Raw genomic sequence first — 17,393 nt, forward strand, 5'->3', positions numbered from 1 at the left:
ATAACTCCACTGCATCCATGGTTCCGAACCTATCCATTCATTCCACAGCGCGAAGGCGCTCTTCCAACAGATCGTACTTTTTTTGGACCTTTTCATTTTCTCCTACTTGTGATGAATCCTTTCTTAATTTCTCTTGCTCTTTTGGATCGTCTAAATCTGAGACGTGTATTGGTTCAGCAGGATTTATCCCAGAATTCAATCCAAATTGCCCATGAGTTGGTTGATTGCTCATCGGGGGTAGCATATTGTAATAACCAGATGATGTCACCTGAGGGTGGACCCTTGGAAAAGTCTGGGCGTTGGGTGGAGTGAACCTCGGGGGATAAGGTGGATAATCCCTTGAGTTTTCAGTGTCTTGTGCCGGTGTGTTTTTTGGCGGAGTTGACTCTTCTGCTACTTTTTTTCCTTTACTCAAGCCCACCATCAATTCCATCATCTTTGCTAACTGCTCTTTCATTTCTTCTTGAGCTTTTTCCATTCTATCCATTAGCTCCCTTTGTTCTTCTTCCATGATTCTTACTCGTCAACGCGTATTATGAACACGCTGGTCACTGATTTTAGGTTGTCGATCTATCTTGAAATCTTTATTTTTAAATCATAAACATGAATTAGATGCATTTTTGGTGCATGAATGAGATGAAAAAAATGCACCCATTATCATTATTTATAGGCGAAAACACTTATTATCATGAAATGGGGGTTTATGCATGTATAAATGAATGATCATGTACTAAAAGTACTTGTCACATAACACCCGTCAGTAAAGTAATTCAGTGCATAAGATATTGTTTCTTGTTGCAATTTAGGAGTCATCTTTTACATCTACTCCGTCAATGGCTGTTAGGTGACAAATACTTTTCTTATATGCAAAATTGTGATGCAAACATGCATATGCAAAATGAAAAGGATAGCAAGTTCAAGTTAGTACAGTAATTAGAAATTCCAAAAGTAATTCTGATTAAAAAGATGAAAATAATTAGTAGCATGATACCTTCATTACTTTGCAAAGAAGAATTCAAGATATGGGGACTATGAAAATTCCTTCATGTGTATCTAATCAGAGGGTATTCTCTCACGGGTGAAGCTCTACATAGGTAAAGGCTACTCAAGGTATTTTATATGCTGGATTTGGGTCGAAAAGGGAGCTAAAGGTTCCCAAATCGTTCCTCACTGTCGTCCACATTGACTAGTAAGGCACCCCGATCCTCACTCATTACAGGCTTCAAACGGACTAGGTTCGATCTGAGTGGGAGTTTTCACTAGCCCATGCAAAGGTATTACCTCACGAGAGTGTAGCTACTTAACCCCCTCCTAATTAAGGACAAAGCCAGAGTAGAAGGCTTATGTATGAATGCAAAAAGTGTCTTGTGTGTGAAGGATTATATCGATTTTGGACCAATAATCTCACATCCCTCTATCCTAAATTACCCTTAATTATTAAATGGCAACAACAATAGCAAAACAACAAATGCAACAAATAAAGGAAAATGCTTGAGGTTAAGGAAACATTAAATTATTTAAGGCCTAGGATAACTTATGATTAATTAATGGCTTGACTCTCTATTGTCCCTAGTGGAGTCGCTAATCTATCGTAACGTGCCGGGTCCGGGAACCCGATTGCTAGACATGGGCGAAAATAACATATCTTGGAGTCGCCACCAATCTTTTTTATTTATGTGTGATTGGCCACCTATTAACCAGATTCTAATCAACGAAGTCCTAAATTAATTTTAGATCTGTTGACAGAACGAGAACTGGTCCACATTTTTTAGAGATAGGTTTGGGAGTGCGATTACTCACGGAGAAGGGTTAGCACCTCTATGACGCCCATTCCACAAATGGTACCATTTAATCTTAAGTTATCCTATTGTAGCCTACCTTGATTTTATTCTTGTGTTTCCTTAATCCTTCTTATTAATTAATTCTTTATTATGTTTTTTGATTGAATCTTTTAGTTAGTTTAACGAATGCACGTGATACAATCGAAAAATAATGTTATGATTTGTCCAATTTTAAATGATGAGGTCGGCAATCTTTTATTGAAAAATCATTCGTAGACCATCCCAACGTTTTGGTGAAGTCTCGAAGTTTTCCTCACCTAGGGATATCTCGGGAAGAACTCGTCTCTACAAGTTCTTCAAGGAAATCCCATCATCGGAATTTTCGCCCCATTAATAAGATAAATGTGGCATTCTATGACAGTATAAGATGATGATGTCTACATGACCGCGTTTATTGATTTAGTCGATTCATAATTTATGTGATAATATGTTTAATAGTTTAGAGTGGTTTATTGTCCTGTTTACATATTAATTATTATTATTTTATTATTTACTTTTCTAATGTATATTATTATTTTTATCTTTTAATAACAATTGTTTGTATTAATAGGTATTGGATGATTTCTATTCTCACAAAAAACTAATTTTAAATCAAAAGTATTTTTATAATTTTACTAATGAAAATTAACATCCTAACTCCTATGGGAATAGAAATTTTCTGTATTTAAGAGTTTACGTGCATGAAGGAAAACAAACTAGGGTTTTATCAGTCTATCTAGGCTATATCCTGTGTCCTATATGTAATGAAATTGAGAAAGAGATGAAACTATGATAGAGCAGTGGACTTCTCTTCTATGGAGAAGGAACAAAAGCAAAACGAGAGAGAGAGAGAGAGAGAGATTTCTGGTTAAAAAATTGTATTTCATTCAACATGGACCAAAATATTTATACAAGATATATGTGGTTAACACTTGTTAACATAAAGAGACAAGTGTTATTAACTAGCCATGCACTAAGACACCTCATAACACTGGTATAGATCAATGAAGCAAAATACATAGTAAAACAAAATGAGAAAGTCATTGCATGCTGAGTCAATGCATGCTTTAACTCTAACACTATAAAGGTACAAGTTCTTTAAGAAAATCCCATCATCGGAATTTTTGCCCCATTAACAAGATAAATGTGGCATTCTATGACAGTATAAGACGATGATGTCTACATGACCGCGTTTATTGATTTAGTCGATTCATAATTTATGTGATAATATGTTTAATAGTTTAGAGTGGTTTATTGTCCTGTTTACATATTAATTATTATTATTTTATTATTTATTTTTCTAATGTATATTATTATTATTATTATTATTATATTTTAATAACAATTGTTTGTATTAATAGGGATTGGAGTCTAGAGTTCGGCTTTATCCCGACGCTTCAGTGAAAATCCGTCTCGAACTCCAAGTTTAAGTAACCCACCCGAAAGAGGCAACTCTTTGCCCTTTTTAGGTGGAATTACTCAAATAATCATTTTTATTTATTTTATAATTTTTATATTAGTATCTTGATTTTTTATTATTTTTTATTATATATTTACAAGTATATATTTATAAATATTTCTTTCTTTCTTTTTTCTTGTTTTATTTTATCCTTCTCATTCACTTATTATTATTATTATTATTATTTTAAACTAAAACTAAATCCATTATTGGTTTTCTTACTATTTACTTACTTATTTTATATATATATGTTTTTCTAATTCCTAATTTTTATGGCTACCAAAATATTTAAAACACTTGTTGTTTACTATTTTTACCATCATTCACCATTATATTTCTTACTTGTACTAATCTTCATATTTTAAATATTATCTAAAAATTTTGAAATATTATATTAAATAATCCAACTCAATTCTATATCACCAAATCACCTATTCAATCGAATCAACCCAAAGCACAATAAGCCCATAAAAAGGAAATATAGTTTCTTTACCTAACTTGGGCCCAGATGGTGACCCAAGAAGAATTTTGCAGCCCACTAGACCTTCCTTGCCCAATGTGCTGTTGGAAGCCCAAATGAAGAGTTTTCCTTCTTTGAAACGCAGCTTCCTCTTTCTTCTTCTTTTTTTTGTTGACTTTTCTTTTTTGACTTTTTGTTTCCACTCTCTTTTCCTCTTTTTTCCGCCACTTATGCCCCTATTCTTTTTTCGTCTCCAACTTCCTTTCTAACGATTGTTCTCTCTCTCATCTCACCAATCTCTTTCTTTCCCTTGGCCAAAAATTTCTCATTTTTTCCTTTCTACCGACACCGCTCCTCTCTTTTCTCTCTAAGCTCAATCGGCGACACCAACCCCAAGAGAAAACTCACTCCTTTGGTGCTTGCCCAAAGCCAAAACCCCTCCCTAAAAATCAAAATCTCTCCAAAAACCCAAACTAGCAAACTCTAAAAAACAAAACCCATGCTTTTCCCTTTTTTGCATATTTTTTTCTATTTTTGATTGTTTTTTTTTTTTTTTGCCTTCCTCAAATCTGTTTGAGGCCCCCTCTTTTTAAAAGCAAGATTGTCTAAAAATTTCGACAATCCAGTCGTGAAATCATGCTTTTCTGAGTATGATTTCACAAGGCTCTAGCATAAATGGGGGCTAATTGACGGAGGTAACTGTTCTCCAAAATCTGGCTGCTTTCCAAGGGTATTAAGTGCCCTGTAATGATACACCGGAAATGGGGGTTGAGCACACGCTCAGTCCTCTCCCCGTTTTCTTTTCTTTCTTTTTTTTTATGATTTATGATTTATTATTTTTTTATTTTTATTTTTATTTTTGGTTGATTTTAAATGGGTGTCTACATATATGACTTTAATTGTGTACATGTACATAGTCCTCTTTCTTTCTTTAGAACCATTCCAACTAAACTATGCTGTATGCATCATATGCATTTGTCACTTTTCATTGTGCCATTCGCCCTTTTTAAATTTTGGCACTTTCTTGGTATACACATTGCATCCCATGTAATTGCATCACCCAAGAATTGTATTCACTCTTACTAACCTCCTTTTGTGTATGAGATAAATACACTCGTACATTTTATTAAATCTAACCTTTTGGATCCCATTTAATAGAACAAAGTGTATAACTCCAACGAAAAACATATTTAATAGTTCATTTCATATGAATAATACATCTCCAATGCATCCTACTAGATCCATGGAGTTCTCATACATATGATTATGCATCTCTATGCAAATTCTTAAGAGTTAGATTCCAATGTAACCATTTAATAACTAAGAAACTCCTTTCTTAGTGTCATCATGCTCCCATTAAATCTAAGATCTTTTGTGAGAGTAATAATCAAACTCTTTTGAATTTTTCATGATGTTACATACATACATCTCAACGCATGCTTGGAATCATATTGGTTTGGAATAACATAATTGGCTATATATAAATTAGAGAGATATGGACCAAATCATATCACTATATGAATTTGCTTTCTTCTTTGAACAAACATCTCTATGTTCTATTCATAAGAAAGTTTCATTTCACATGCATCTACATTCATCTTTTGAATAATTAATTAATAAGTAAGAGTAATCTTCACTAAGATCATATCTTAATAAGAGTACTTCATACTGTATAGCTTCTACGATCTTATATTTGAGTTCTCTGAACATTTCAAGGTTTCAAATTTTATTTCTTTAAGTATACAAGAAAAAATCTCAATTTGGTTTTGTGTAAACTTAATGAATTAGGAACATTTTCCATAACATTTTATGTTCAATGGTTCGTATACATCTATATGTATAACACCTTTTGAAGATACCAAGTCATTCACTTTTGCATGAAAATTGATGTGGTCATATAAGAATTACTAGCTCCTTTATGATTCTTAATCAAAAGGATCTAAGTATCTTCATACTCTAATTCTTACTTCAATGACCAAGACACAAATGCCATAATTGAGATCATATGCAATCAGTCTTCTTGACATTTATATTGAGCATTGACTTACTACTATTATTTTGCGCTTTATGTCATTACTTAAATGCATTCAACATCTAGTATTGAATACTTATGATGTTAATACAACAGTAGTAACTTCTAGCTCAATCATAAACTTTGGCAAAGTAGAAGTTTCTATAAGCTTGTTCTTCTTTAGCTCTGTTAAGGAAACATTTTTTTTTAATCCCTCTTTTGTCCATCTTTACCATAAAGATGTTTAAGAACATTTCCAGTTAGTGCCATTATTGTGGTTGTCTTCCCAATTCATAATTAAAGTAATGTAAATTCCATCTCATGGAAGCTCACTCCTAATTATGAATTGTATTTGGTAGAGATTGCAGAACGAACAACCTTTTGCTTGAGAACATTTCTCAAGTCTTAGTACCATTAAAAAGGGTTTGGTCTAATGAGTTTGATTTGCATCTAAGATGCACCATAATGACAAATTATTAGCGATGTATATAAATTATATTTAAATAGATTAAATAAAGCAATAAGTAAATATCATGCATAAACTATTTAAAACAAGGTTTTATAATTTTAAATAGTTCTCCCACTATTTGCTACAAGATGGTAACCCTCCATATCACCTCGAGAGATCTCTACTAGGATTCTTTCAGTGTGCTAGGATCCCATCCATCTAGTCATGGCCTTGAGTGCGCTCAACAAACCATGATAGGTGGATTTGGTAGATAACTGAGCTTACCAATTGTATCTCTATACAACTCCTAGATTAGTTAGGTGACAACACATTGCCTAAACATATCATATATGTTTCGCCTAACCTTTGCCTTTAGTTTCAAAATAATCAAGTTTCCAAGCACTTAGATTTTATGAAACTAGCTGAGTAAGACCCACTAATAGCTCAAACATATTCGTGTAAAAGTGTGACCTTAAGTGTGCTCAACAAGTTTCCGATTAAAAAAAAGCAGCCAAGTTATCTTACTATATGGTGGAGGACAACTTGCACATGCGTGGCATGTGACTCAATAAATAATGAAGGATTTTTTTTTTGCCTTTATTAGGGTCTCATCTTTGCATGCATAGTATTTTATTAAATCACATAAAATAAATCTATCACATGCATACTACTTTGCATTACATAGCATTTATTAAATTGTATAAAATAAATCTATCACATGCAAACTACTTTGGATGATTATGGATTTTAACTATACTAATTTCGTTGAGCCATTAAAGGAAACTAGGTGAGTCTAACTTAGGGGATTACATATAAGAATCTTCAAAATTTGCTTGTAATGTCCTTGTCTTTCTTGGCACCTTGGGTCTTCATTGTCAATTTTTTCAAAATTAAAATTGTAATCTATCCTAATTCTAATTACATTTGAATGTAGAAAACTCAAGTTACATTTTAGGGGAGTAAGATAAGGAACGAATTTTACAAATTGAGATAAAGAGATATGGCAGGATACGCAAGCTCTATTTCAAAAATACCAAAAATATACATTCAACCATAGCATAATCATATTGGGCCTAAGTCCATAATCATCCACATATATTCATCAATGTGAATAAAATTTAAAGACATGTCTCATTCAAATTGTTAATCATATGAGGTATTTGAGATTAGCAATTTTCAACATTTGAATTTTGCCAATTTCAAATTTTCGGGTAACCATTTAATTCTATATATATGGAAACTTCTTTCATATATGGTAAGTATTACTAATCAAAATTAATAATTTATCCATTCCTAATCTTCTTAGGATGAGAATTAAATTTTTTTATTACAAATTACAAATTAAAACAATTTTAATTTGTGCTCTTAAATATTTTACACAACCTATTGTTAATCTCATTTAATTAAAGATTGAATGTCTATTATTACCTAATCTTATTAGGAAATATCTTAGACAATTTAATCTTTAAATTTAATGTCAAATTAGAATTATCATCTTGTAAGAAGTCAATTCAAAACAAAATTTGTCCATAAATATTTAGACTTCCACTACTGCAAAGAATCTATTCCTAAATTAATATAGTCTTAAATTATTTAAATTTTGACACCCTTAAATTAAGGAATCACATTCCATAATTTATTAAATAAATTATCAATCTTTATGAAACATATTCCATAAATATTTAATTGGCTAATGAAGATATTTTAACTTCCATAATTTTAGAAATCATATTTCTTTATTTATGGATGTTAATGCATTATCTTTGACATCTTCAATTTTAGGAATCATATTCCTTAAATTAAATGTTTCAAAAAATCAGCATAATTATGGAACCAATTCCATAACTTATCCTCAGCCAATTAACTAATTTAATTGATCATTTATTGGTGTAAAATTTGGACAAATTCTATGTCTTAACCAAGACAGTGTCCTGCTGCAGACAGCAGCAGACATGTCCTACTTACGTGGCATTATGGTGATCTATCTTTAGAAATTTAATTTCAATAAAATTTATCTTGATAGCTAACTCATGGAAATATTCTAGAATAAATTTTCAGGATTTTAGGAGGTGATTTGGCCATTCAAAAAATTCAAAAACCGTGACCTTTATCTGCAGGTGGCAGAAACTGTTTTTGAGAACTTTTGAAATTATTTGTGACTAAAACTTATGAATTTAATTCCTAATAAAATTTATCCTGATAGATAACTCATGGAACTATTCCATAATATTTTTTCAGGATTTTAGGAGATGTTTTTCACTTTCAAAAAAATTCAAAACCATGACCTTTATCTGCAGAGGCAGTTTCGGTTTTGTCTTTCTTTTGAAGCTATTTGGTGGCATAAAATCAGGAATTTAATTCCCAATTAAATTTTCCTTGATAGACAACTTATGGAACAATTCTATAATAATTTTTCAGGATTTTAGGAAACGTTTTTTGTCAAAACCGTGGCTTGCTACTGCAAAAGCAGTAACAGTTTTGACTCCACCAACTCAGTTTTATGAAGGCTTAATTATAGGAATTTAAATCCTTAAAATTCTTGGCAACAATTTGGATAATTTATGGAATATTTCCATAAAAAAAATCCTCAGCCAATTGGTGCAACTAATTGCACAAATTTAGACTTTTCTTAGTTGCCAAGCCAAATAAAACCGTGACTGTCACTGCTGCAAACAGTAGCTGTTTCAACCACGTTTTGATAGCTTTACCTCCACCATTTACCACACAGAATCACACATCTTGGAACATTTCCAATGTGGATTGATCCCTTAATTTTTCTGTATTTTATGAAGCACTTAAACCTCACTTTTATGGCTGAAAATGGACCAATACCATAGCTGGACAGAATCGAATTCTGCCATTTGAATCACACCATAATGTCATGAGATCGAGTCTTTATTTACTAAATTAATTTGTGCATCTCATGCACTTGTTAATCTGCAATATTTTGACATTATAATGAGATTAATATTATGACAAATAAATTTTAAAATTTATAATTAAAATCTATCTAGAAATCAAAATAACCAAAACAAATTGTAAAACTTTAAAGCTTACTACTTTGTGTAGAATAAAACCCGAACACCTCATACTCCTTTTTAACAAGGCATTAACAACAATAGACATAAAAAATGTGTTAAAATCGAACCAAGGATGGATGAGTTTGGCTATGGACGGCATGCTCAAAATACGTAGTGGAAAGAAAATTAAAACTTTATAACTAAACAAGCAAAACATACCTCCACCCATAGATCACTTTGGTAATATTTAATATATAAAAACACAAAAAAAATTATTATTTAGAAAGTTACCTTGCCAAGTAATTCCATAATCACAATGGCACTTCCTGAAACAATCCAGTGAACACCATAAGGAGCAAAAACCCTAGTCAATCAAGCGCTTGGCCTCCAACGGTAGTACACATGATTGCACCTGAACCTTCAAAGAAAGAGAGAGTTTTTAACTATACTTTGTACTAGCAAAGAGGACAACAATTGTTCTTTTCTTCTTTTTCACAATCTTAGCCAAACCTCTCTTAAAAATTGCTTCATAAACAATTTTCTCCTTCACACAAAGGGAGTGGTGGCAAAGAGAAAAAACACTTTTTTATTTCTAACAAAAATTAGGTTTTCTTCAATTGTGAAAAACTTTCATATGGAAAATAGTTAAAAGGTGACTTATATAGTTAAATTAAAATATCTTCTATTTTGCAATTAAGCCCTCAATATTATAACACATTATAATATTGGATTCATTACTTAATTAAACTCTTTTAATTAAGTCATTGGAAATTAAAATCAAAATGAATTTCTTTTATATTTTGCAATCAAGGCCTTATAATTATAACTATTTATAATTATGTCTAAAACTTAATTAAACTCTTTTAATTAAGTTTATAGAAGTTAATTACCTAGCATGTGATTTAAGCCTAACTTAAATCATCACTCTCCCAATTTAATTCAAATGCAATCATTGTGTGTGACCCATTAGGTTCCCAACATGTTGGCAATGGAATTGATTAATGACTTAATTGATTAATATAAATTTCAATCAATTAATTTATAATCAATTCCATAGACCAAGATTGACATATAGCAATACATCATGGCCACCCAATTGTTAGGAAAGTCAAAGGGTTCTTTGACAACCTTTCAGCGTATAGTCTATCAATGTAATTCATTCCCTCACTATATATCTCGGAAATGATAAGCGCTTGGTACAGTGTCTACTCTTATTGACTTTCATATTTGTTCTTACAGTTATAGCATTAACCTTATATAGAGTTATGAAACCTTTTTTCATAATCTCCATATCGCCTTAGCCAACGATTTCAATAAGCTAATGTTAACCAAGAACTGATAGGATATGTCCTCTAAAACACTTGAAGTGATGATTCCTATCTTGACCACTCATTTACCTTCACATGCTTCATACTATACTTAAGAGCATCCTGTTTTAGCATCCTTGGTTAGGTACCCGTAGGGATAAAATTAAAGTATAGCACTCCACATATAAGACAACCTGATGTCTCAAGTCTAAGGTGTATTTACATTACTGACACATGAGAAGTGTTGCATAGACACTGAAGTGTATTACGAAATGCACTTCTCATACTAGGTCATGTTCAGTGAACTTGCTCTTTAAAACAAGCACTTATATTCTAGTTCCAAATATCTCTAAACTTCAATCTGTGAGATCGATTGCTTACTTCCAAAGGAACATAGAATATGCCAATCTCTAAGCATCATTGATGTCTAGTCTCAATGATACATTGGCCATCAACATTTTGAGATTATGCTTTGATGCATAAGGATCTCATAACTGTAATTCATTACAATTTCTTTGCNAGCATATTAATTTCATGGACTTCATCTAATTAAACTTATAACTTTTTTTAATTGATGTCTTATTGATGAAGAAAAGTTTTTAATCATTCAACATGAATGATAATATTGTATGATTGGAATCAAGCCTTAACCAAATCCCAATTAGTTACAGGGTTCATCCCAACAGGTTGAAAATCCTAACAATCTTTCAAACCAAAATTACGTTGTGAATGTAATCTCCATATACATAATTATTTATATTATATATATATATATATAATATATATATATATATATATATATATATTATATAGATGGATGAAACACATGTGATATCTCTGAGGCATCTGGTAAGAGATTAACAGTGGCTTTTCATGATTGGTTTCCCCATGTGCAAGGCTGATTCTAATTCAGTGGCCATGTCTCATTTTCAGTATATTCATAAATATGGTGACAGAAGCCAATTCTAGTCAGTAAAATTAGAAGCTGAAATCAAATACGGCCTCCATGGAAAGGAAAATTAAGGACCATGTATTTCTCGTCTGCCCTACTCCTTTAATGAAAGGATAAAAACGTAGGAGAATTAAGAATTTTTATGTCTATAGAGCAATGACTTAGTAAGCAACCAACAGTATGAGGTCAACCCGGTAAATTTTAATTAAATTAAATCATATTACCTAATCCATTATACCTTACATTGTTTAGTTAGGGACAAAAAATATTAAAAATTGAGCAAAGATATTTCTTGTTAAGAAAGTTTATTAACCTCTCCAAGAAATTCCAGAGAAACTTTGAACATTTTAACTTTTTCTATATTTTTGTAGTATTATAGATTGCAACATTGGTCTAAAAGTTAGAGCTCTATTTTAGTAATCATGTGCAAGAAAATAGAGAAAACAATTCAACCTTGGTCTAAAAAGCCACACCTGCCTCAAATTCATAAGCCATGTGATAGGGAATATTCATTAAGAAAAAAAAAATAACACTATTATTTTCTTCTTCTTTTTTTCCTCCTTCAATCAAGTAGCTGTTAAGGCAACATCGATCCGTATAGTTTTAGCCACGTGACACGAAATTCTGATTAAAAAAATTATTTTATTGCAAAAGTAAACTATAGATGGAAACCATTTTTCTTTTCATATGATACACATTATATAAGAGCTGATCATACAGCTAATTAAACCTTGGCTTACTCTTTTTATTCATTTGATTTGATAACATATGCATGATTAGGGTTTGAGTGATATATTTAAAGGAATAAAAAGGGGCAATTAATATTGGTGAATTAAATATAGAAATATCATAATCAGAAATCTGGTCAGAAAGTGAAATACTAACGTACAAATAAATTTCCGGGGCTGCTAAATTAAATAACAAACAAGTGTTGATTAGTTATATATATATTAAGCATAAAACATATACTCTCTATTACAAACAAATTCTGTTCGTCTAAAATTCTGAGACTAATTAATATATAATAAATACAAAGATTACATCCAAACTTTTGATTGAATAATTGATGATATATAAAAGAGTAAATTCAATTTCTCTCTTTCCTAAATAAAAAACTAGATACAGAGTTTAATGAGAGTCAAATAATTGAGAAACCAAAATATATAAAATACTCAATTTCTTGAGACAAAAATATCTTTGATTTGTTGTGTGTGTTTCTTTGATGATGGAGGAAATCTCATTAGTCAAAGAAAGGGTCCCATAAATGAAATCTCTGAGTTGTTTCTTTTGCCACCGAGCAGTCTGATGTAATCAGTGTAGAAACTTCTTGCTATCAGCCACATCTTCTTTATTTTAATCTTAAATTTTGATTATGCGTGCTATGAAGGGATTAATTTATCATAAGAAAAAAAATAGAGGAAATTAGGGATAACAGCTTCTAATTCTAAACCAATGGTCTGAATTATTTATATATTTTAATCATTATATTTTAATGTAATGTTGCACTAAATCTGTCACTTCATAATTACGACAGACTTCAATCGACATTTTGATGCTCCTTTCAACACATATATATAGAGAGAGAGCTCATCTTTCGGAAAAAAATAAAAGTCCATGTATTTTGTCACTTTTTACCTTTTTTTTTTAGCATTGATAACTTGTATAGGAAATATTTGAATCTCTAGAATTTTAGTGTCATTAGAGGAGGATATGAATTGGTTGATCTTTGACCATTAAGCAAAAAAACCAATGAGAAAAGGAAAATTTTGCCGATGGTATAATGTTTAGCTATTTTGGCCATCGGAATCACAAAATCAGTATTGTCCTTTCTTGCCTTGAAGTGGTTAGCTCTCAAGTGTTAACTTCTGAGCTATTTAATTATAAGAACAAAGTTTATAATAATAAAATAGAAAACAAATTAGATTTTACTAATAACATTCATTCATCCTACAATTAAGCATGTCTTAATGAAAGTAAATATTTTTTAATTGGGATTTAAAACTATCTATCTATATATATAACAAAAACTTTGGCTTATCTCATAGACTCTACTCTTTCCATATCAAGATTCAGACTCAATATTATAAATTAGAATTTGAAGTTGTAAATGCTTGATAGATATCCTTTAGGAGATATTGAAAATTTAGTACTTTAAAAGCAAGGAATACTAAATTTAGTGGATGAGAAAGCAAATTCATAAACCAATTGAATTGAGATCGTATTGTCTTGTTAAAAGAAATGAAAGCAAGTGGGTTATATCCTCAATTGGGACGGGTTACATATAAAACATAAATGAAACTGGAGTAATTGAGAGAATAGAAACGTTCAGCAACAGTGAAAATGGCGATGATTGGAGTCACCATGATGTGGCTTTGAAAAAGATAAAAACAGGGAAGAAGAAGAAGAAGAAGAAAGGATTTTGTGAGACGTGGACTAGCAGCAGTGGGCGCAAACAACACAGTTTCAATTCCAAACGTTGCAAAGAGACACTTGTATCTGAATGTTCGTGTGGAACCCACCTTCACCATAGCTGATGACCCATTCGCCATGGTCCCACACTCCTTCCCTTATCTGTCTTTCTTTGGGGTTGTTGTAGGTTATTTATTTACCAAAGTTCCTTCATTCACATATGCCTACAATTTCCGTGCATTTTTATTTGCAAGTTTTTGTCATAATCAAATAATGGTAGGTTAAGGGTCACTTTGGAGAGAGCGTCCTTTTTCTATCATCGCAGAAACCATCCAATTTCTCTCTATATATATTCTACATAAATCTCTCTCTTTTCTCTAGCCTTGTTGCGCCATTACAATTACCAAAAAATTTGGGTCACTCTTTTTTAAGACAATGACAGAGACAAACCATTCATCATCAGAAGTTGAGAGCTGCAGCAGCAATAACTCCAACTCCTCCGCATCTTCTTCTTCACAAACTCGCCAGAACTTGCCCAGGAAGTCCAATCCTGCTCAATCCCCTGAAGATAGCAGAGCTAAAAAACCAAGAGACTCAAGCAGCAAGCATCCAGTTTACAGGGGAGTCAGAATGAGGAGCTGGGGCAAATGGGTGTCCGAAATCCGTGAACCCCGCAAGAAATCTCGCATTTGGCTTGGTACTTTCCCTACCCCAGAAATGGCAGCGCGTGCGCATGATGTAGCTGCTTTGAGCATCAAAGGTGACTCGGCCATTCTCAACTTCCCTGAGCTTGCCGAGTTGCTTCCCCGACCAGTTTCATTAATGCCCCGTGACATTCAAGCTGCTGCAGCTAAAGCTGCTTCAATGGTCAATTTCGATACTCTATCATCATCATCTTCTTCATCGCCGGAATCTTCATCCTTGTCAGAGTCCAATGCGTCGGAAGAACCTGAGGAACTGGGTGAAATTGTTCAGTTACCAAATATAGAAGGGAATTTCGACTCGCTATTTGACTCACGGAACGAGTTTATACTGCTTGACTCGGTTGATGGGTGGGCGTATCCGCCACAAGATTTCTATGGAGGATTTTGTGATCAGATATGGGCAACAGAGAATTTAATCCCAGGCAGCTTTGGAACTTCCATGTGGGAATAATTTGTAAAAGTCGATGGGCCTGCCCTTTTTACTAGTTCCCCTGTTTAGGATTACTGTAGTCCTGGGGGATTTTGCAGTTTGTTTGCCTTTTTTTGGGCTAACAAGGTCACTTGTCACTTTTTCATATTTTTGTAATATAATTCACACGCAAGTCACAGTTAGGTTTTCTCTATAAATATGTATACAACTTGAACAACCTTTGCTCATGAGATCTCTATTTCCAAGTTTATGAATGACAATTTATGGTTGTTTAGCTCCCTACAATCTTTGAGAAATTAAGTCCTGTCTTATTTACTCAACAAGCTTTTTCAACTGGTTCAAACCTATGGAATCTTGTTTAACTTATTGATCAAGTTAAGTTGAAATGGTCGTGCTTTATACTTTATATAATTTTTACACAAAATCAAAATAGTCTTTTTATGGCTGATGGTCATTGTCATCTCTCCGTCGCTTCGACTTTGTATGTATTTGTGAACCCAAATCCACGTATAACTGGGTGGGGAACTAACCGACCAAATACGAAATAGGATTAGCTTTAAATTGCAAGAAAAAGAAAATTGGGAAAATGTACCGTTGAAGATATTTGAAATTTGATAAAAATCCAAAAAAAAAAAGAAAAGCCTATGCAATGAAAATGGACCGTTGGAAGAGGGGTTTTGAAAAAGAAATGGAGAGACTCTGATGATAAGAATGGACGTCATGTCAAACGAACGAGATAAAATGTTTTTCACTTTGATGTTGAAATGTGAGGAGACATTTCTTTGGAGAAACATTTTTGATAGCCAAACAAGACTTTGTGTCTCTAGTTAACAGTTTATGGATGAAAAGGATTTCCACCGTCCAAAAGGCACCCACATACTAAAAAGAAGGACAATTTGGATTGGTTCTTGGCTTTCAGTGAAATTAATTTAATATATATATTTATATATAAGACAAATTCATGTCATAATCTTTCTCGTAACGGTAAACTATCATCATGCTTATTATGCTTGTTGAGGCAATTGGACAAGAGCCAAAAAATTAATCATGAATACAAAAGCTATTAGGCTTACCATTGCAATTTTTTGTCTTCTAGGTTTTCTAATCTTTTTTTTTTTCTTAAGTTGAGTTTAGATTTTAAAAAATGAATATTTAATCGAGTTCAAGTTAAATTTCAAATTTTAAAACTAAAAAAGTTTAATCAATTTTCGAGTTAAATTCTCATCAAATAGGTGTCATAAATTTTTGTGTGCTAAGATTATCATAATAATGAATTTTCTTCTAATTATTTACTAGAAATATGATACAAACTTATTTGACTGAAAAATGAAACAACATGACTTTTTAAGTTAATTTTGAGTCAAAATAAACAAATCTAACAGGAAATAAACATGTAAACAACATGCCATCCAAATTGCCACCCTTAATGGCAATGACCAAGCCCCAGTGTTCATGATTTTGTTCATGACAAAACCAAAAAAAAAAAGTGGGGAAGGGGAATTACAGAGCTAAACGGCCCATAAACAGCAAGAACGTAACCACCTTTTTCGCTGTCTAATGTCTATGCACAAAGATGGGCCAGTGTCACGGTTGTTCTGTCACTTACCTAAGCTTTATAATAATATTGCCATTTCAATAAGTCTAATTAAATTCCTAAAACAAAAAATGTTAAAAATGTTCGCTATTCTATTAATTTTTTTTTTACTTAATGAGTGCTAAATTTTGATGATTTTATTATTTATTATCTTCGTACCATTTATGAATAGTTAATTAGACCGTCTAACCATAAGGTAAAATAGCATATTTTACTTGAAAATCAAGATGTATAAAGTTGGTTTTATTTAATTGGTCAAGTTTTACTTGCTTTAGCAAGAACCAAACCGAAAAAACAAAAAGTTAATACTGGTGAGTAATAAAGTGGGGATTGATATTCTCAAGGGTTTAGTTAGCTTTAACAACTTGGAAATAAATTACTTGTAAAATTAGACAAAAGGGTCAAGCTTTACAAAAGGAGAAAAACGAAACAATATTCCAGAAACTTTACTTTTGAATGAATCAAAGCCTTCCTCTGTCACGAGGTTGATGGAAGCTTTGGGGATTATATTTTTTTCTTAGCATGTGCCCATGACTAATGAGCTTAAGAATCAACCATGGATGTGTACAGTTGAACTATTGTTTGACATTAACACAATATTAAGTATTAATTTTTAAGACTTTTCTCCATATTTATTTTTTAGAGAAGAAAATCTCAAACTTTCTAAATTTTAGTTGAAATTTTAAGTAAATTTATTAATTTTCGAAATGGACACTCCACTCTAAAAATATAAACACCATTAATAGAGATTACAAGAAAATTAAAATGTCTTTTTTTAA

At 31.8% G+C, this 17,393-nt stretch overlaps 1 protein-coding gene across 1 annotated transcript; it reads left to right on the forward strand.

The window, feature by feature from the left end:
* On the forward strand, positions 14,149 to 15,294 carry LOC18595991 (ethylene-responsive transcription factor TINY). Its single transcript, XM_007024200.2, has one exon. The coding sequence runs from the start codon at positions 14,322 to 14,324 to the stop codon at positions 15,039 to 15,041; it is 720 nt and encodes a 239-aa protein (XP_007024262.1). The 5' UTR covers positions 14,149 to 14,321; the 3' UTR covers positions 15,042 to 15,294.

This window comes from Theobroma cacao, chromosome 6 (assembly GCF_000208745.1).
Source record: "Theobroma cacao cultivar B97-61/B2 chromosome 6, Criollo_cocoa_genome_V2, whole genome shotgun sequence".
NCBI lineage: Eukaryota > Viridiplantae > Streptophyta > Magnoliopsida > Malvales > Malvaceae > Theobroma > Theobroma cacao.